The 21,074-nt window shown below is 45.5% G+C and overlaps 3 protein-coding genes across 3 annotated transcripts in view; 2 read left to right on the top strand and 1 right to left on the bottom strand.

Annotated features, from left to right (window-relative positions):
- The first annotated feature begins 2,329 nt into the window (after nucleotides 1-2,329).
- LOC133358025 (protein S100-A1-like) lies at nucleotides 2,330-3,304 on the top strand. Its single transcript, XM_061576299.1, has 2 exons — nucleotides 2,330-2,470; nucleotides 3,119-3,304. The coding sequence occupies exons 1-2, from the start codon at nucleotides 2,330-2,332 to the stop codon at nucleotides 3,302-3,304; spliced, it is 327 nt and encodes a 108-aa protein (XP_061432283.1).
- Nucleotides 3,305-7,636: 4,332 nt separating this feature from the next.
- On the top strand, nucleotides 7,637-8,851 carry LOC133358022 (protein S100-A1-like). Its single transcript, XM_061576297.1, has 2 exons — nucleotides 7,637-7,807; nucleotides 8,666-8,851. Exons 1-2 carry the CDS (start codon nucleotides 7,667-7,669, stop codon nucleotides 8,849-8,851), a joined length of 327 nt encoding a protein of 108 aa, XP_061432281.1. The 5' UTR covers nucleotides 7,637-7,666.
- A 4,706-nt stretch (nucleotides 8,852-13,557) lies between these two features.
- The window catches only part of LOC133357897 (cadherin-1-like), a 50,859-nt gene continuing 43,342 nt past the window's right edge, over nucleotides 13,558-21,074 (bottom strand). The window contains exons 12-15 of the mRNA XM_061576067.1: nucleotides 20,054-20,308; nucleotides 16,745-16,993; nucleotides 14,699-14,811; nucleotides 13,558-14,096 (exon numbers count right to left, since the gene is read on the bottom strand). Coding sequence (XP_061432051.1) covers nucleotides 14,022-14,096; nucleotides 14,699-14,811; nucleotides 16,745-16,993; nucleotides 20,054-20,308 — 692 coding nt within the window. The 3' untranslated portion in view covers nucleotides 13,558-14,021. The remainder of the gene's footprint in view (nucleotides 14,097-14,698; nucleotides 14,812-16,744; nucleotides 16,994-20,053; nucleotides 20,309-21,074) is intronic.

Genomic DNA, 21,074 nt, shown 5'->3' with positions numbered 1-21,074 from the left:
ATCTGGTCGAACACCATATGAGACTAGGCTCTAGGGAGAGCTTTCTCTGGTGTGGACCAATCAGTTTCAAAGACAATGCATACATTATCAGAGTATTGTTTTTTGTTTCCATTTGACTGCAAGTATTGTGGTTAATGTAAGCATGATTCCTTGCAAAAGGTGTCAGTTTTGTTGCCAGAAAAGAGGGGAAAAACCCTATTAGTAACATCATTGGTGTTTAATATTGTTCTTAAATATAATCGGGCTATATTATGGGCATTGTGTTTGACGCAATCCACATTGTCTTAAATTATAAGTTTTAATAATCTCAGTTCATATTCCCTGGTCTGACATGCAGAAGGTGTAAGGTAAAGATGCAGCCTTGTAACCACCTGGTCAAGCCACCGCTTGCAAAACAAATCTGATCAAATACTTGATGGTGTGTCTCGTTACAATGCTGAGTGGGCATTCATTCATCAAACTCTGCGGCTATGGCTGCAGAGTTTGGTAGTACATGTTGCTTATGTCGTTTATTGTGAAAATTCGGTCACAGTTCCTATGATCACTGTTTCATTGCTTTTATGGCTTTATTTTGGTGATTTTCGAAAAGTTTCTTGGTTTGGCCATGTCTGTTTGTTGTAGTACGGAGTTAGACTATTGGCCTTAATCTAAGTTGTCTTGTGGTTGTTGTTGTTGTTTGACTTGCATCCCACTGGGATTTTTGCACACAGTGTTGGTGTACGGTGCTTTTTCTGCTATATTTTGCTGTCTTTTCTTGGATTTTCTGTTTGCACTTAGTCACTTTAAGATGTTTTCTTGTTCATGTTTTTGTTTTTTGTTTGTTGCGGTTGCACCCGATTCAAGAGCCGAATGGCTCACAGGGCTATACCTAATACATGAACTTGAACTTGGGAGATCAAACCGAAGACCTCTGCAGCATTACACATCCAGTGAGCAAACCATGACACCACGGCAGACCCACGTGCATTCTTCGGTCTCAATCAAATTCTGAAGTGAAAACGCGGGCATCTCATTTAATTGTCATTTTAGTCACTGCAGAGGCCGTGGTCTTGGCTGCGAGTGACGACGAAGATTGATTTAAGCTGAATTCGTCCCGTGCAAACTCATCCACTCCTCTCTCCATCAAGCGCCTGCTTGATGACAATGGCGGCGCCGCGTGGCACGCGCCTCCAAGTTAATTATCTGTTGACGTTGCTGCTGCCGCTGCCGCTGTGCTCACGCATCACGAACTTTCCTGGTAAATTAACTGGGAAACTGGCTAGACGGGACCAAATCAAATAAACTCATCACGCGTTCGCGCAATGAGAGCGAGCAGGTGTGAGTGGTGACGTCACTGGACGCATCTTCATAAAAGCCGCGACGGGGGGCAGCAGCAGTCGTTGTTCAAGTTGCAGACGTCGCTTTCAGGTCTCTGCGCCGCCGCTGTGTTGGGGAAGACGCCTCGTGGTGTGGGGATCTCTGTGCGACGCGTGGGTTTTACTTGGGTCCGAAGAGAGCAGTGCGCAGCGCTGGCTGAGTGTTTAGACACAACAAATTGTGTTTGGAACGAAGCTGGGTGGTGCTACGTGATGATGTTCGGTCTTCTTCTTGGTTCTTTCGGTAAAGTCACGTAGAATGGAAATAATAAAAATAAAACCTAACAAAATAATTCTTTCGACGTTTCGGCCACAACGCAAGCAGCCGTCCTCGGGTGGAGAGCAGGTCTGTCGCGTAGAGAGTCTGAAATGTTATTTCAGACTGTCTTCTCGACATTTCAGACTCTTCTCGACAGACCTGCTCTCCACCTGAGGACGGCTGCTTGCCTTGTGGCCGAAACGTCGTGAGAATTATTTAATTAGGTTTATTTGTATTTTATTATTTCAATTCTACGTGACTTTACCGAAAGAACCAAGAAGATGAATCCCTGCAGTCGCGAAAGCTTTAAATCGAGATGTTCGGGTCATTTTTGCGGTTCGTCACATTGTGGTGTGTAGAGTGAGGTGCCGTGTGCGTGATTTGAAGACTGCGACATGGGGAACTGCCCTTGTTATTGAAACTACAGACGTCGCCTTCAGGTCTCTGCGTGCGGCTACCGCTGCCGTGTTGGGGAAGATGCTTTGTGTAGCGGGGATCTCTACAACGCGAGGGTTTTATCTGGGTTCGGCGAGAGCAGTGCGCTGGCTGAGGGTCAGGCCAGACGGGACAAATTGGTGGTTTTGTGGTTCAGCGCAGTGGTGCGTGAGGTGTCGTGTTTCATTATCTTCACGAGTGTGAAGTCCGTCTCGCTGTCTGTCGTGTCCTCACAGATTCCTCTTGCGTACCGACTCGACCGTGCATCTCCTCTGCCAAGATGAGCGACCTCCATGCAGCCACCCTGAAGCTCCTGTCCATCTTCAATGAACTCGCCCACGACAACGCTGTCAAAGATTGTCTGAAGAATGAAACGTTCAGGCGCTTCCTGAAGGGGGATAAGGGCAAGAGTCTGATCCAGGTGAGACCGTGGATTTTGATATTCGCATGGACAAGTCCCTCGGTTAATCGGCGCATCTTCGGTTTCATCTTTTTCAGCTTTTTTCGAATCTCCGTTCTGCATAAAGCTGTTTTTGATTCACTAAATGTGTATCGTTTCAATCTTACACGGCCAATTGGTAATGTTTGTGTCGTAACCAAAAACGTGCCAATTACTACAGCCCGCGTTATGGAGAGCAAACTCAAAACATTCACAAATTAGTTTTTTGCTGTCGCTTGCAATCGGCTTCATCAGGTGCTGGCCATAATTGTAAGTCTGCCTGGTTAAGGTCTGAGAGGGCTAAGCGTGGTGGCATCACTGTGAATCAGGTGGCTTAATGTAATCTAAGTTGCAATGCACCATGTTTAACGAGACTGCAGTAGCCACTTTTTATGGCTTTGCTTGGTCCGTTTAATCAACACGCAGAAGAATATGCACATGTTTATCTGAGAATATGCAATATATTGGCTGCGCACCGTTGATCAACTTTCAAATGAAATGACCTGCATTTGAAACTAAACGGTATGTGCGATTCGATTTTTGCTGTAGATTTCGCCCATGTTCTGCATCTTTTCTAGTCTGTCACTAGGTCAAATCTTTTCTCCTAACTCTTGTTGTTGTTCTACTCAGAATCCCGTGGATGGGTTCGTGGTGAGCCGCATCCTGAGGGACCTTGGCGATGACAAAGATGGGCAAGTCGACTTCCTCGAGTTCGTGATCACGATCGCGGCCTTGAAATTCTGCTGCCACCCAAACTTCCGAGCGCACCACGAGCGGAATGGCCGGACCCACGCGCTGACCGCATTCAAAGAGTAACGCGGCTGTTTGAATGATACGGATACTGTGAAATAAACATTTGATCGCATCAACGTGGCGTGCTTGTGACTTGGTACTTTGGTTAAGAAAGTACTGCAGTGGTTACTCGTGTGCTGTCTTTTGCAATGTCCACGATGGCCGGCTACCATGATAGGTCTGGCGATCAGGAATCCGTTTCCCTGGTTTTCATAACTGGAAGATTAATCAAATTAACCAAATCTATTCGACGTAGGATAGGGTGCACTATTAATTGTATAGGTGATTGCGCAGAGATCTTGTTAAAGCAATCTCCACAGCACGCATCTAAATATGACCAAGATGGTTATCTGTTTTTACAACCTCCAAACATTACTAATCGTAAAAGCTTCGTTCCCATGACTGGCATCATAACCGCAACCAACGTGTGCTCTGGAAGGTGGCTGGAGGACTGGTTTCCAGCCAAATTTGGGCCGTTCCGAGTCTGAAATGGGAGGGGTAGAAATGAGATTTGTTGCACATCTTTTTCAGGGTTTCAGCACGTTCATTTTAATAATTAAGAAAGAGTTGTGCATAGTAGCAGACTTTTCACAATTCTGCGCATGGCGCCAGAAAGCCTGGTGGTTGTGTGTTTCCCCCGAACATGCCAAGTATGAAATCCAGGGAAGTTGGACACGTGTGAATGTGTTTATAGATGACCTCAGATGATGGTGCATGTCCTTGTCTTCCGTTATTGTGGGAATGTGACGAAAGGGTTTAAGTCCGCTTCGTTCATACCGAATTCCTTTCATCCCACAAGCCTGAACTTCACCTTGATTTAAATGTTTTGATTATTGAGCGATGATTTCATGTGTAACGCCTACTGAAACGGTGTACATAACACGACGTCTCGATTGTAATGCAAGGCCTAAAATCAACTAATTAAATGTAGTTAAAAATTACAATGAAGGAAACTAACTAATGGTAATTCTAACACTGGAAAGTTCTCCCGAGGGCTGCTCTCACCCTGTTGAAATAGCGGTAGGGCCAAGGAATGCATCAAGTAGAATTTACTCGTGACGGTTCAATTGAAATAAGTACAATAGATGTGCTGTGCAAGCAATATTACATTATTGTACTTGTAAATACAATTGAGTTTGGTTAGACTCTATTCCGAATGAATCCAATGTATAGTGATACTATTTATGAAATACAAAACACCAATCTATATAAAGACCTTTATCTGTGTCTCAAACTCTAGGGTATTTCCCGACATGGTAGAAAGCTGAATCTTGGTACGTATAGGTAGCTTTGAAGACAATAGGAAACATCTGAAAATCCGAGATTTCATTTTAAGGCCCCCAAATCGCAATTGAAATGCCCTAAAACATGTTTGTGTGTGTCGTACGGAAACTTAAAAATATAATGGTGGGTTTTTTTTGTTTCGGCGCGCTAAACGGCAAATAAAATAACAGGGAGAACCATTGTCCAATCTTTGATTGTTTTGAGATTTCAGATTCAAGCGGTTTTGACCGAAAAAAATACACATTTTATGATGTTCAAATCTGATTAATGAAAAAAACGTAAACGATTTGAGCTTTCCCTCAGTATTAAGTTCATTCATTTTTGAGTAGTTACTGCCTGATCGGAGATAAAAATTCTCAAAAAATAATTTTAGGTTAATTATTATAGTCTGGTTCTTTGGGTAAAAGTCACGTAGATGGAAAACAAAATAAGAGAGACACGACGTTTCGATCGCAACACAAGCGTCCGTCATCAGGTTCATTATATTTATTGAAAACTTTTCCCTAGCGAGGGCAGGCTTTGAGCCAGTGATATAAAATCTTTTGCCAAGCTAAATATTAATCGGGGCTCTGTTCTTTTCTCAGCCACGCGGGGGCAACACGAGTCTTGCCGCCTGTGACGGCAACCCAGCGTCTAAGGGGCCGTCCATAAATGACGTCACGCACCTAGCAGCGGGGGTGGGGGGAGGGGTTGAGAAATGTGACGTCACATCAAAATGCGTAACTTTAAATAAATACAGACAACACGTTCTACTTGATTAAATATACTTTTTTCATAAATGTTTTCTCCGACAACATCAGAGTGCAGCGCAACATTAAATACGCACTACAATGACAATCGTTTAAAGCGATTTGAAGGTTGTTTTATATTTTTTTTGGGGGGGGGGGCAGAGCTTTGTGACGTCATATTTGAGGGGTGGTGTCTGACTTTTTGTGACGCCGTGTGACGAAGAGAGGGGGGGGGGGGGTCAAAATCGTCCAAAATCGCGTGACGTCATTTATGGACGGCCCTAACTCCACCAATCACGATCACGCTGCCCTCAATTATGGTCGTTCATAGTTCTAATAGGGGCACGTTGTTCTCATCGTTGAACACAGTTTGACGCAGTCCACATTATCATCAATTATCCGTTACGATAATCTCAGTTCATTTCACCTGCTCCGATACACAGGAGGTGGCAACATGTTGGTCAAGCGACTGCTGTCAAAACATCCTGGTGGTGTCCCTATACTCTTTGGTTCTTTCGGTAAAGTCACGTAGGTAGAAAAAAGATATTATACAAAATATAATAAAAAAGATTTTTCATCTACGTGACTTTACTGAAATAACCAAAGAGTATGGATTCCTGCAGTCACGATAGCTTCAAATCGAGATTGTGGTGGACCTCTTTAAAATGCTGGGTGGGCATTGGTTCATCTGACGCTCAGGGAACTCAACCCGAAGACCTCTGCATGACACATCCAGTGAGCAAACCTTGACACCACGGCAGATCCACATATATAACACATTCCTGCGGAGGGAGCTGGTAGGAACGTTGGGTTGCTCGGTCAATGGCCTGCAGGGTCAACGGCGGCGTGGTGTATTCCGCAAATATGCCCGACTGTGAGGGCGGGCACAAGCCGGCGTGAGTAGGTTAAATGTTGAGTTTTATAAGGGCACCACGGGGTGACCAGCCCCTCCCCACCCTCCCCACCCTCCCCACCCTCCCCACCCTCCCCACCCAGCCCCTCCCCACCCTCCCCACCCAGCCCCTCCCCACCCTCCCCACCCTCCCCACCCAGCCCCTCCCCACCTTCCCCTCCCCACCCAGCCCCTCCTCACCCTCCCCACCCAGCCCCACCCTCCCCTCCCGACCCAGCCCCTCCCTCGCCTCCCCACCCAGCCCCTCCCCGCACGACGGACGGACGCAACAATCTCCTGTGGGCTGGTGTAACCAGGAGGTTCCTACCAGTATATATGTACATATCAGTGAAATCCTGAAGTGAAAACGCGGGCATCTCATTTACGTACAATTATCACAGCAGGGGGTTGTGGTGTCGGCTGCGAGTGACCATGTAGATTTCAATTAATTCGTTCCCGTGCAAACTCCTCCACTCCCTCCATCAAGCGCCCGCTTGATGACAATGCTGGGGCCGCTTGGCACGCGCCTCCCAGTGAATTACCTGTGGATGTTGTTGCCGCAGTGCTCAGACTTCCCTTGTAAATTAGCCGGGAAACTGGATGAACGGGACCAATCAAAGAGATAATCACTCGATCGCACAATGAGAGCGAGCACGTGTGAGTGGTGACGTTACTGGACACGCTTCATAAAAGCCGCGACGGGGGCAGCAGCAGTCGTTGTTCAAGTTGCAGACGTCGCTTGCAGGTGTCTGTGCCGCCGCTGTGTTGGGGAAGACGCCTCGTGCTGTGGGGATCTCTGTGCGACGCGAGGGGTTTACCTGGGCTCGATGAGAGCAGAGCGCAGCGCTGGCTGAGGTTTAGACCCAACAAATTGTGTTTGTCGTACGCAAATTTTAAATTATGTTGATTTGCTCAACACCGGTGGGCTAGAGTAGTGAACTGTTTGTCCTTTGTAAACGTGGTACGTTTTAAATCCTTTATATTAAGTTCGCTTGCTTGCTTAGGACCGTGCTAATCTTTCGGTCGTTTTTTTTAACCCACTTCCCGTGATACAATCGAGCTGACATTTTTCACACCGACTCGTTGTGCGTGACAATGTTCGTGAAAAACATTTTCCAAAATTTTACCATAGGTGGCGGCCATCTCAAGCCAGAGGACGAGAGGACTCTAGCCGCCACGCATATAAAGGATTTATAGTGAAAAACTTTGTTTTTACTGGTTATACTTATTACTGTTTAGCTGTCGGGTGGTGGAGGGGTATAACACATTTATAAATAACGCGATCTAACCCAAAAACCTTTGTTATGAAAGTGTTTGGAACAAAGCTGGGGTGCCACGATGTTCCGTCGTTTTGCGATTCGTCACATTGTGGTGTGTAAAGTGAGGTGCCGTGTGCGTGATTTTGAAGACCGTCTCGTTGTTTGCCGTGTCCTCGCAGATTCCTCTTGCGTACCGACTCGACCGTGCATCTCCTCTGCCAAGATGAGCGACCTCCATGCAGCCACCCTGAAGCTCCTGTCCATCTTCACCGAGCTCGCCCACGACAACGCTGTCAAAGATTGTCTGAAGAAGGAAAAGTTCAGGAGCTTCCTGAAGGGGGATAAGGGCAAGAGTCTGATCCAGGTGAGACGCAAATCTCATTTTCACATAGACGAGTCCATCCATTTATCATCCCATTTTTATTTATTTGATCGTACCTTTCTAATCTACCCTTTCTGACATGTACGCATACAGTCCACTGCTCCAAATGAGGGTCTTTCTCACACTTTTTGGTTTACACAAATGTTGCCGTTATTGGCAGTGCGAGGTTTAACCTGGACGCATGCAAGGTGGGTTAAAAGCGTGTCGTAGAACCGTGGACTTCCTGCTCTAGTCATCTCCCTATGGCCTATAACGCCGGCTGTCCATGCGGTCGCCTGTCCCAGCTGATCCCATGCCTTGTTTCAAAGGTCGAGCACATTATCATCTCGACACATTTAGTTAACACTGCTTTTGGAGGAAAGTTGTGTCCAAGCATACTCGTGGCACATACTTATTATCTTTGCACACTACATCGATGTGTATCAAATGTTCATAGCCTCCGGTTTCGGCAGACATGTGGTGCAACTTCGGACCGTTTTCAGTAATGTTTGAGTTTCGTGCTAAATTTTCATCCCCTCCTGGCCAAATAGTGCATCTTCCACACATAAAGATAATCCTGTCCTACTCTGTAGCTTTTGGCAATTTTAAATTGTGCCAAATCCAGTCTTTTAATCTCGCGTGCACTTTTTTTTATCCGCCATTTGCCTGAAGCATGCGTGTGTGGATGGTGCGAGGTGCATTGCGATACGTTTCTATACGCTGGGCTGCTCTGCGTGTGCAACCGTTGTGATCCTCCCTAGCACCAGTTTTACTTACTAAATATTTTGCCGATGTTCTGCAGTCCGTCGCCTAGATCCAGGTGAACTCCTCGTTCCCTCTTGCTGTTGTGCTTCCATTCAGAATCCCGTGGATGGGTTCGTGGTGAGCCGCATCCTGCGGGACCTTGGCGATGACAAAGATGGTCAAGTCGACTTCCTCGAGTTCGTGATCACCATCGCGGCCTTGAAATTCTGCTGCCACCCAAACTTCCGAGCGCACCACGAGCGGAATGGCAGGACCCACGCGCTGACCGCATTCAAAGTGTAACGTGGCTGTTTGAATGATACGGATCTTCTGAAATAAATCTCGTCGTTGCATAAACGTGCCGTGTTGGACTTTGTGCTCTGTATGGAAACTACCAGTGGTTTCGCTGAGCTATGTTAGCAATGGGGTTGATTTAGTCTAACATGTAGCTCGCGTGATTTATAAGTGTCGTAACCCTCTACCACCCGACACGGCCAAACGGTAAAAAATGTGTCGCGTTTACATAAGACAAATGGTTCACTACTTTAGTCCACCGGTGTGAGTAAATCAACATAATTTACAATGTTTAAGTACGACGTTTCGCTGGTAATTACATCCAGCAGAATCGGGACAATTTGCCAGAATGGTGAGGCCCTCCCACGTGCTCACGATCGTAAATGGAGCAGCCCGGTGACGTCCTCTTTTAACTCGATCTGGTGCAGAGATTTGAGGGGTTGATCAACTCGGGTTCCACCAATGCGTAGTCCCATAGCTTTGCGGATTTATTCCAAGCAGTTGTGTTGGAGGCAGTCTCGTTAAGAAAGTGCCAGGAGCGTTTCGCCTCTTAAAATTAATCGTCTTTCAAGGCAAAATGAGAACTTGAGCCCCGGGGAGTAAGGGTTTGATACGAGCAACGGGTGAAGCCGAGGGATCTTTACAAGGTTTACAATGTATTTTGGCAAGAAAAGTCTGAAAATATACTACCAACACATTGTTCTGCGGAGGGAGCTGGTAGGAACGTTGGGTTGCTCGGTCAATGGCCAGGGTCAACGGCGGCGTGGTGTATTCCGCAAATATGGCCGACTGAGGGTGGGCACAAGCCGGCGTGAGTAGGTTAAACGTTGAGTTTTATAAGGGCAGCACGGGGTGACCAGCCCCTCCCCTTTCCACCCAGCCCCTCCCCTTTCCACCCAGCCCCTCCCCTTTCCACCCAGCCCGTCCCCTTTCCACCCAGCCCCACCCCTCCCATTTTTTGATGCACGACGGACGGACACAATAATCCCCTGTGGGCTGGTGGAACCAGGTGGTTCCTACCAGTATAAGTTGTCTCCATTGTGTGTTTATCACAGAACGGGTGAGATGACATTCAACATTTACAATCTCATCGGCAACTATCACGGAGAGGCACGCGTTCGCAGGCTCAGACTTGTTCGGCAATCTTGCTATGGGAGGGATATCCTGTCATGGACAGCAATTTGCATTATTGTAGCATGATTGTATCACAACCATAGGCAACACAACGCATGAAAATACCAGCATAATATACACGCAAAATGGTGTATTATGAGGTAGACAGAAAAAGATCGCAAGGATCCCCAGCAAGCCTGACGAGTTAAGATAACACCACTCCTTTGTTTGGCATGATGTTTAATGTTTCATTCCGTGTGCTCGGAGTTTATTAAGGATCTCAAACTCAGTTTCTGAAGAACCTAGCAGGTGGAGCGAACAACACATGACCCTATCGCCATTGTTTGCAGAGGTTCGTGGTGCAAATTCAGCAAGTTGTCTTGGTTTTTAATGTGGGTGCATTAACTATATAACAAAAAATATGATTGTCCAAATGCGCCTTATTTATTACCCGGAAATTACTCAATTTAATAACGCCTAGCATGTTTTGAACATATTGTAATTCAATCAAACACATTTTAAAACGCCAGCAAGCCATGGCATTACAGAAATCCAAACTTGATAAATAAAAAAATAAAGGCACCAGCCTCTCAGCATCGGGAAGGGACAGCAATGGAACTTGCTCGAGTTATGCTGCGTATAAATGAAAAAAACGAGATTTTGGTAGCGTTACGTGTACGTAGGCCTCGTGTCAAACTGGGATCCAGGATAACGCCCACAATTCTGATTGAATTACAGTCCCATCTATGGCCATACTTAAACCATCCATAGTATTGGTGCTTTCGGTAAAGTCACGTAGAAGGGAAATAATAAAATAATAAAAATAAAACATAATAAAATGAAATTCTCACGACGTTTCGGCCACAACGCAAGCAGCCGTCCTCAGGTGAAGAACAGGTCTGTCGGAAAGACAGCGTGGCCGAAACGTCGTGAGAATTGTATTTAATGTTTTAATTTTATTATTTCATTATTTCCCTTCTACGTGACTTTACCGAAAGAACCAAGAATATGAATCCCTGCAGTCACGAAAGCTTTAAATTGAAAAATAAAACCATCCAATTTACGCAATTGATGTGGAAAGCCCAACGACTTGATCTGTCTTCTCACAAATTAGTTTAAGAAAGTTTAAGTTGCATCCACAACTCGACAAGACGATGTGATGGTACGGAAACTGCGACTTTGATATCAGTCAGAGTATCGATTTAAAGCTTTCGTGACTGCAGGGATTCATCTTCTTGGTTATTTCGGTAAAGTCACGTAGAAGGGTAATAATAAAATAATAAAAATAAAACGTAATAAAATAATTCTCACGACGTTTCGGCCACAACGCAAGCAGCCGTCCTCAGGTGAAGACCAGGTCTGTCGGGGAGACAGCGTCTGAATGAAACACCACCAGGCTTGGCAGCGTATATTTAAGCTGGTTTGGAAGGGGGGAAGGGTGCCTTGACAAAATAATTTGCATATCAAATATGCTAAATTCCTCTTGATATGCAAATTATTTTGTCAAGGCACCCTTCCCCACTTCCAACCTAGCTTAAATATACGCTCCAAGCGTGGTGGTGTTTCATTCAGACGCTGTCTCCCCGACAGACCTGGTCACCTGAGGACGGCTGCTTGCGTTGTGGCCGAAACGTCGTGAGAATTATTTTATTATTTTTATTTTTATTATTTTATTACTTCCCTTCTACGTGACTTTACCGAAAGAACCAAGAAGATCAGTCAGAGTCTTAAGATAAATCTGTGAGTCGACATAAAAGTTCAAATGTACAGTAGGCGGTGAAGTTGCCGTTTGTAATCCCAATTGAGTAATATGCGGGTAATATTTCAGCATTTGGATGTTTGGCCAATATCGGTTACACTTCTTTTTTCCAGCTATGGGAGGAAACTGGATAAATTGGAGGAAAATCATGCTGAACAGGGGGAGAACAAATACACTCCTTGCAGAAAGATACCTGAGCTGGGAATTGAAACCACGCTAATCTTGCTGTGAGGCACAGGTGTTACCACTGCCTAACTCTACCACCATACAAGTATACAAGCCAGAGACTAGTTCAGCTTCTGATGTGAAATGTAGTGTTTGTTTCATGCATAAAGACCAATATACACTAGACATTTCCATTGCAGTCAATGGGGATGCAATCACATTGCACGGTTTGCACCCGATTCGCTTCCAACGATTGCAAGAAATCCAGGTGAAATGCTTTACCACTGAGGGCGATGCATGCGAGTGCAATATTGTCGCAAAAGATAGAAACACATGCATACGTACATACACAGAAACAAATATTCCCCTTGTAGTCTTCAACACTCTGTTGCGGAACAAGCTAAAGCTGTTAGGGAGCACCTATGATGACCAGCATACGACACGAGGGGGTGGTTTGGCTCGCACCAAACATGGCCATGTGATGTTTGCACACTACACCAGGCACCCATTCAATGGTGATTTGATCTCGTGGAGGCCCATAACCGGTTCAGATATTCATCACTGATACTTGGTCTGTGAGCAGCAATCAACCTCACTCGCCGGGGTTCATAGTGCAGTGCGTTAATCACTACACCCACCGCTCCCCACATACACACAACATGCAAACACGTACGTACGTTGACTCGTGCAGACACGCATATTGCACATGCACACAGCAACACGCGTACACGTATGGAGTGTGACTGCATGAAACCGCATCGCGACCATTTTTAAATCCTTTATATTAAGTTCGCTTGCGCGCTTACGACCGTGCAAATCTTTCGGTCGTTTTTTAACCCACTTCCCGTGATCCAATCGAGCTGACATTTTCCACACAGACTCGTTGTGCGTGACAATTAATTTTTTTGGAATTTTTTTTCTCCAAAATTGTACACTTTTTAGGACAAAAATATTATATTTAATTACCAATTGCTTAATGGTGCAATGCAATCATCTGACCCATAGGTGGCAGCCATCTCAAGCCAGAGGACGAGAGGACTCTAGCCGCCACGCATATAAAGGATTTATAGTGAAAAATTTTGTTTGTACGGATTAATTTTTTACATTGTAATAACGTTGCAATACTGTCGAAAGTAACGCAAACGATAGTGCTCGATAGGATTGCAATCCATCAGGTGCACAGAAATTGCACGGTGTATTACATTAGGTACGGAAGTTAATGACAAGATTCAAATAAGCCGCTCTTGCACACGGGACCATCTTGGTCTTACGCGTTCTCACCTGGTTCAACGGATAAACTTAAATCATGTATAACAGTGGGTAGGACATGTCACTAGATGATTGATGGTAGGTAGATGAGTGCGTAGAGGGGAGTTGAGCAATACAAGAGGGGAAGATGAAGACGGGGACGAGTTCAACGGAGGATCTTAAAAGTCGGTGAGAGCGATCGTGAAATTGATCTGGTATCGGATTGGGATATATATATACAAACACAGACATAATTTCCACCGTGATGATGGTTACAAACTGAGTAATCATTGGAAAGATGTGATTAACCATGCAAAAAAATATTTAACTACACTTATTTGGAGCATCTTATTTGACAGACAACTATTACAGGTTATTGATAGACAGCCAGGCTTGTTTTACCATGTTTAGTTTGTTTCTTTTTTCACACTTTTGTTATGTAGGCTAGGCGTAGTCACAAATCGTACCTCTCCATAACAAAGGCTCCGTCTTTTGTTATGCAGTCTATTCTTAGTCTTAAGCCTCACCTTACCATATTAATAAAAAGTGTGCCGTACTTGGCCCTTCCCCTCTTCAACCATTATATAAACGGAGTGGTAGCTCTTGTAATCTCTCATTTACTTGATACAGCTGTCGTGGCTGTGACGGTTCCACCTGAAGACGGAAGCTTGTGTTGCCTCCGAAACGCCGTGATTTTTATTTTTATTTTACTTTTATTAATTTTTATTTTTTACCTACGTGACTTTACCGAAAAAACCTAAGAATATTGGGAGACAGTCGAACGGCGGGAGCGTAGAAGCCACTTGGTTCCGTTTACGGGTGCCGATGACAGCTGTTACCCCATGGAATCTTCCACGACTTAAGGCCGATGGAGGCTTGTGCAGCACGCCGATGTCAGGGGCTGGACAGTCCACCGTGTTTGCTGAAGGTTGCATCACGGTCGAGATTATTAACCAGCGATGAGAGAGTCTGTACGTACCACAAGGCAGACGCACACGCACACGCCGGAACAAGCGCACCGTTAATTCACAACGAGCTGACGAGCCCAGTTCACCATCCTTGTGTAATAAGAGCCTATGTCAGATTCACGTGGTGATCGGCTTTGCCGGTCCCGCTTTACAGCCAATGGGGGGAGAGCCTGGGTTCATGGCCCCGGCGTGATCACGGGATGTCAGCTAGGTGATTGGTTTCGGTGGTCTTGGCCTCAGCCAATGGGAAGACAAGTCAGGGGCGTGGTCCCGGGAGTTGATGGGGGATCTGGAACATTCGGCGCAGGCTATTGAGGATTGTCTAGAGGGTACCACGTGACCCAGGCATTAAATAAGGGGAGAGAGGAGAGACACGGGGTCAGACACGGAACTAAGAGAGGGAGAGGCCACGCGCGAGTGGGGCTCCGGGTGCCACGTGGTGGTGGGTCTCTGGTGGCTGTCTGCCCGCTTCCCGTTGCCTACCAGCAACGGGGAGTGTTTGTGAACTGCAAAGGAAGTGAAATAAAAGGACCGATTCTACATGCGTGTTATTACACTTGTTATATGCAATAAGTGTGGCAGCACCGGGAGTGGGAGTCAAACCGTTGCATTCTCACCACCGCCCTCCTGGTTGTACTGGACGAGCGACTCAGCCCAGACATCGGGGACCTTCAGCGCCGGTCGCGGCTGCCGGCAGAAGCAGCAGTAGAGAACTCCTGTGAGAGACACGGCACGTTAATACTGGTAGGGACCTCCTGGTTACACCAGCCCACAGGGGATTATTGTGTCCGTCGTGCAGGGAGGGGCTGGGTGGGGAGAGGAGGGTGGGGAGACGGAAGCTTGTGTTGCCTCCGAAACGTCGTGATTTTTTTTACTTTTATTAATTTAAATGTTTTACCTACGTGACTTTACCGAAAAAAACCTAAGAATATGAATAGGGTGGGGAGGGGCTGGGTGGGGAGGGTGGGGCTGGGTGGGGAGGTAGGGGCTGGGTGGGGAGGGGAGGGTCGGGAGGGGCTGGGTGGGAAGGGTGGGGCTGGGTGGGGAGGGGAGGGTGGGGAGGGGCTGGGTGGGAAGGGTGGGGCTGGGTGCTTGGTGGGAGGGGTGGGGCTGGGTGGGGAGGGTGGGGCTGGGTGGCGGGTGGGAGGGGTGGGGCTGGGTGGGAAGGGTGGTGCTGGGTGGGGAGGGTAGGGAGGTGTTGGGTGGGGAGGGTGGGGCTGGGTGGGGAGGGGCTGGGTGGGGAGGGTGGGGCTGGGTGCTTGGTGGGAGGGGTGGGGCTGGGTGGGGAGGGGCTGGTCACCCCGTGGTGCCCTTATAAAACTCAACGTATAACCTACTCACGCCGGCTTGTGCCCGCCCTCACAGTCGGCCATATTTGCGGAATACACCACGCCGCCGTTGACCCTGGCCATTGACCGAGCAACCCGACGTTCCTACCAGCTCCCTCCGCAGGAATGTGTTGCAGCAGTTGCTCACCGGGTGGGCCTTTATGACGTTACTCAAATTCAACAAACGTGCGAACGTGTCAATTGCAACTGTCATCGTGCTGTTTGTTGCTGACCGTTTTGACGTGCGGGTCTGTGCTCAGCAACTGTGCATATCGCTCTATGGTTCTTTCGGTAAAGTGACGTCTAAAGATAAAATAATGAATTAAATAATAACATACGACGTTTTGATTGCAACACAAGCAATCATCATTATCAGGTATAAATGATTGCTTGTGTTGCAATCGAAACGTCGTATGTTATTATTTAATTTATTATTTTATCTTTAGACGTGACTTTACCGAAAGAACCATAGAGTAATTCCTGCAGTCACGAAAGCTCCAAATTCAAGATTGAACTGTGCATATCGCTTATTGTTAAATTTAAATCACAGTTCCTATGATTACTGTTGTTACATTGTTTTTATAGCTTTATTTTGGTGATTCGAAAACATATGGTTAATCTAAATTGTCTTGTCTTATGGTTGTTGTTGTTGTTGGCTTGCACCACATTGTGATTTTTGCACACAGCGTTTTAATAAAAAAAAATTGGGAATATTTGCTGGTTTATTCCAGGATGTTTTTGTTGCGCGTCGTCGCTTTAAGATGTTCTGTGTTCATATTTAGTTTGTTGCGGTTGCACCCGACTTAAGAGCCGCATGGCACACAGGGCTATACCTAATACATGAAACTTGAACTTGAATTGTGTATTTATTCTAGATTTGAAGCTTTCGTGACTGCAAGGATTCATATTCTTAGGTTTTTTTTCGGTAAAGTCACGTAGGTAAAAAATTACAATTAATAAAAGTAAAATAAAATAAAAATCACGACGTTTCGGAGGCAACACAAGCTTCCGTCTTCAGGTGGAACCGTCACAGCACGATAGCTGTATCAAGTGAGAGAAATTCCAAGAAAACAGTCCTTGTATATATACTGGTTGAGGGTGGGAGGAGCCAAGGTAGGCCCTGAATATTATTTTTGTGAGGTTCGGTGCGGCTGAAGCACGCTGCTAGGAATGAGCCTTTGTTGTGTAAACTTGGTGCGGATGATGTAAAGGTGCGTGTAAATGGGACTGAGCCTTTTGTTATGTAGAGGTGGTGCGGCTGAAATCGCTGCCAGGACTGTGTAATAATAAAAATTTCCAGCCGAACAGAATTGGCCCTCACCGAACAGCAGCAGAGTGAGGATCGGGAACACAATGGCGGCCAAGCCGTCGAATCCGAGGCCCACCGACCCAGCGGGAGTCACGCAACCCGAGCCCTTGAGTAGGCCCAAGCAGTGACAGGCACGCACGGTGATCTGTCTCGCCTCTCCGAGTCCTTCCCGGTCCCTCAGCAGCACCGAGAGCTGGTGCACCCCGGGCAGGGGGCCCTTGCCTGAGGGGGTCACGCGTGCCTGCAATCGCGCGTTCGTGGCTTGATAGAGGAAAAGGGGAACGGGTGAGATGGGGGAGGGGGGGCGTGCAATGGTGGCGGTAGAGGTATAAGTAGAAGCAATGGCAGGGGTAGCAGCAACATGGTGATACATTTTTTTAGTATCTTTGAATAAATGACTAGCACTGTAATAATATACCTTGTATGTCTATGGGGCTTACATGCCTCGCACCCATATTGCCTTCTCATTGACCCCAACATGGCCATTATGAACTCCCTGATAGAGTCATGGAGTATACCGAACCCCAAGGGTTGAATGATAACGATTTTTTAAAATATATATAGAGAGTGCCCTCCTTTACGCAAGGGCATCACAAGAGTGCTTTACATGCAATACATGACTTGCATCAAGCGAACTCTAGCCTTCCTCCGGTATTGGCTGGCCATCGAACAAAGACGGTGACCCCATTGCACGCTTTCAGATGCGCTTCTTTGGCCGTTTGGAACGCTCTCCCGTCTGATATTAGGAAGCCACTGGAGCTATGCACTTTTAAATGTAGATCGAAAACTAATTTATTTCAAACTGCTTTTAATGTTTTTGCTTGTCCCCCCCCCCCCCCCACATCTGATTATCATGGTTGGATACGTACGGTGCGAAGGAAGTTCCACATACATACATAACACCTCATATCAAACATTTGAATAGCCTACGACGTTTCGATTGCAACACAAGCAATCATCATCAGGTATAAATGAAATAGCAATAACAAATTCTAACCAGAAAAACTATATCACCAAGATATCTGTCTGCTTATATGTCTGTCTATAGTTTTTCTGGTTAGAATTTTTCGTTGCTATTTCATTTATACCTGATGATGATTGCTTGTGTTGCAATCGAAACGTCGTATGCTATTATTTAATTTATTATTTTATCTTTATACGTCACTTTACCGAAAGAACCAAGAGTAATTCCTGCACTCACGAAAGCTCCAAAATTAAAATTAAGATTTGAATAGCCACCAAGCACCGACCTGCATGCGAACATTGGTCTGCCGGTAGGGGTCAATTAGTGCTTCGTGAAATCCCAGTTGAATATTTTCAGTATCAAGATGGCAAATTTGGACTGTGACACCGGCACACGATGTTCTACTAATTTCAAATTGTCACGAGATTGTGAACATCCGCGATGAAGTGGGTGGCATGTGTTGCTCGGGTAATATGCCACAGTATTAACCACAATTACTGGCCTTTTTGAAATCGAAAACCTCTGCAATGCATGATGAATGTGCTAACAATTGGGCTGTGTCACTGCCATAATAACGATTGTTTGAAAATGTGTAATTAGATATCTTTAGGGAGCAATCACAACCGTTTGCTGCGTCAAATATGTCTTGGTGCTCTCTGACTCAGATCACGCACTCTCGAAAATATTTTTCAAATGTGAAATACTTTTGCCGATTTTGGCACGTGGCTCATCCTTTCATTACATTGGCTCTTGAGGTTTACGTGAAATGGCAGTGTGTCATGAACGAAAACAATCAATTTTATGACAATGATAAAACAGACATTTGAATTCAGCTCACTGTCAAAATGTGTCCCTAGCGAGCAATCAATCAACCAATGCATTAAACATTTTCACTCCACTCTCCAGATTAGGTCATGTACTCTGAAAATACAAACTTGCATATTTGAAAGGGGAAATTGTTTCCAGATGTTTTGTGCTACTCTAGTTTATCGAATGATAAGGAAAATTAGAAAGGTCAGCTTGTGTCTGTTTCTCCCAGTTTTATCCTGTCTGTACTATCAGCGTCAAGAGACAAATAACACAGGTCAACAAAAAAAAAACATTTTTTTCTGGCCTGGACTTTTGCAGCTGTTCTAGACTAATTTCAGGGTGCTGATTTCAAATCTGAACTCAGATTTGCTCTATCACATCTCATTTTTATGCTATCGGCATACCCCATTTTCATTGATTTTACCTGAAATTAACTCTGTCACTTCTGATTGCAAGTTGTTGCGAGTCAGTGACTGCTTTAGTGTTAAAATATGGTGCTGTATTTTTAGGATAGTGTGTTTATAATATCATTTTATGTAGATATCCACATTTTCTTGGTTCTTTCGGTAAAATCACGTAGAAGGGAAGTAATAAAATAATAAAAATAAAACATAATGAATTCAGACGCTGTCGCCTCGACAGACCTGGTTTTCACATGAGGACGGCTACTTGCGTTGTGGCCGAAACGTCGTGAGAATTATTTATTATGTTTTATTTTTATTATTTTATTACTTCCCTTCTACGTGACTTCACCGAAAGAACCAAGAAGATGAATCCCTGCAGTCACGAAATCTTTAAATCAAAAATTTAATATCCACATTTATTTAATATTTTTCTTCTGCAGTTTTGATTGAAAATGCAATATTTGATATCTTAAAAACCTGATGTGATAGACAAAAACTGATGCCAGATTTGGAATCAGCACCCCAAAGTTACCTTAAAACCGTCGGAATACCTTATGCCAGAAAAAGTGTGTTGACCAGTGTAATCTATTCGCAAATCTTTCAGAGGGTTGCTAAACTTTTGTGTTGGAAAATGGCCCGCGGAATGGGATATCACTGAGCTACCTCTAAGATCTCTTCTTAATGTTACCCTCACACAGACACAGCAGAGGGGAGCATTATCCCCACCCGCTCTGCATGTCAGAGTAACGTACAACGCATGACATCCCAGTATTTTAATTCTCAGAGCTGAAACTTTGCCACGTTTGAGTGCAGAGCCACATAAAGTGCCGTTGTAGTGGCTGGCCATGTTACGGTGATGAAGAAGTTGTCACTATAACGAATGTGATTAGTTGACTGGACTTGAAAACTCGGTTTCATCACGGGCAAGTGAAACCGAGATTTGAACCCAACATCTCAGCGGTGTCAAGCTCAAAGCTCTCACCTCTGAACAACCCGGTCATTTTACTATCCACTTATCTTTTTCCGTAATCAAATGAGATAAGCAAAACACATCAACTGACTTTCCGATAATTGATTTGTTTTGTCCCAAAACTTGTGATGGCGAAAGTCGCAAAAAGGCATCGATTCTGCCGCCACTCTCACCGTTCAGAGTCACGACCTCCCACAGCTCGTCGGTGCCGGGAGGCTTGTTGACCAATTGAAAGTAGAAGGGGGCCCCATGAGCAGGCGAGTCATCATCGGTGGCCATGAGTGGAAGACCCTCAGAAGGCCTGGCCAGGCAGAGGTGTGGCGTTGAGGCCCCTGTTGCAAACAAAGGCCCCGCCAGCTTGGGAGCATGGTCGTTGACGTCCACAATGTTCAGAACCACCGTTCCTGTGCAGGTGAAGTCCGGGCGACCTGAAGCAATCAAAGTTATCTTCGTCAGCTTTGGTCTATCCACTTTTGAAAGAAGGTGTTTCCCAAACTGTCAACAGCTCTCATGATCACGTGATGCAACGATACATTCAGCACCTGCACTGATCACGTCTCTCTCCAACTCCTTTCTGATGCGTTCCATTCCTTGGCTGTCACTCCTTTACACTATGAAACCTCCTTTACCAGTGGCAAAATATAGTGATAGGTTTTTACCCTTTCAACTGGTATGCCTTTTGGCGTCATCTGGTCCAACACCAATGGAGACTAGGCTCTAAGAAAAGCTGTCTCGGGTGTGGATCAATCGACTTCAAGGACAGTGCATATCATTATCATCATCAGAGTTGTTGCAAGTCAAACAACAACAACAACAACCACAAGACAACTTAGATTAAGGCCATCAGTCTAACTCCGTACTACAACAAACAAACATGGCTAAACCAATACACTTTTCGAAATCACCAAAATAAAGCCATGTAAGCAATGAAACAGTGATTATAGGAACTGTGACGGAATTTTTACAATAAATGTACTACCAAAACCCTGCAGTCATAGCTGGCTGCATGAGTCACTCCACAACAGCAGGAGCATCAATCGGAGTATTATAATTTTTCAATGCACCTTTAGGATCAGCACACTAAATCAAAACACAGGTCATACTTTGCAGCGATCATCCGAAGCAAAACATCTTATTTTAGGCCACTGAATAGCACTGCCAGCTAGGGGTGTACAACTCCTCTAGAGCAGTTTT

The sequence above is a fragment of the Lethenteron reissneri genome, chromosome 60, assembly GCF_015708825.2.
Source record: "Lethenteron reissneri isolate LAM-NWPU_2019-01 chromosome 60, ASM1570882v1, whole genome shotgun sequence".
Taxonomy (NCBI): domain Eukaryota; kingdom Metazoa; phylum Chordata; class Hyperoartia; order Petromyzontiformes; family Petromyzontidae; genus Lethenteron; species Lethenteron reissneri.
The sequence above is the reverse complement of the archived record's forward strand: the minus strand, read 5'-3'. Positions and strand labels throughout refer to the sequence as shown.

Bases quoted from the DNA above. Each gene is read 5' to 3' on its own strand.
- LOC133358025 (XM_061576299.1), top strand. From the start codon at position 2,330: ATGAGCGACCTCCATGCAGCCACCCTGAAGCTCCTGTCCATCTTCAAT. The intron at 2,471-3,118 runs GTGAGACCGTGG...TGTTCTACTCAG, and splicing joins AGGGCAAGAGTCTGATCCAG to AATCCCGTGGATGGGTTCGT.
- LOC133358022 (XM_061576297.1), top strand. From the start codon at position 7,667: ATGAGCGACCTCCATGCAGCCACCCTGAAGCTCCTGTCCATCTTCACC. The intron at 7,808-8,665 runs GTGAGACGCAAA...GCTTCCATTCAG, and splicing joins AGGGCAAGAGTCTGATCCAG to AATCCCGTGGATGGGTTCGT.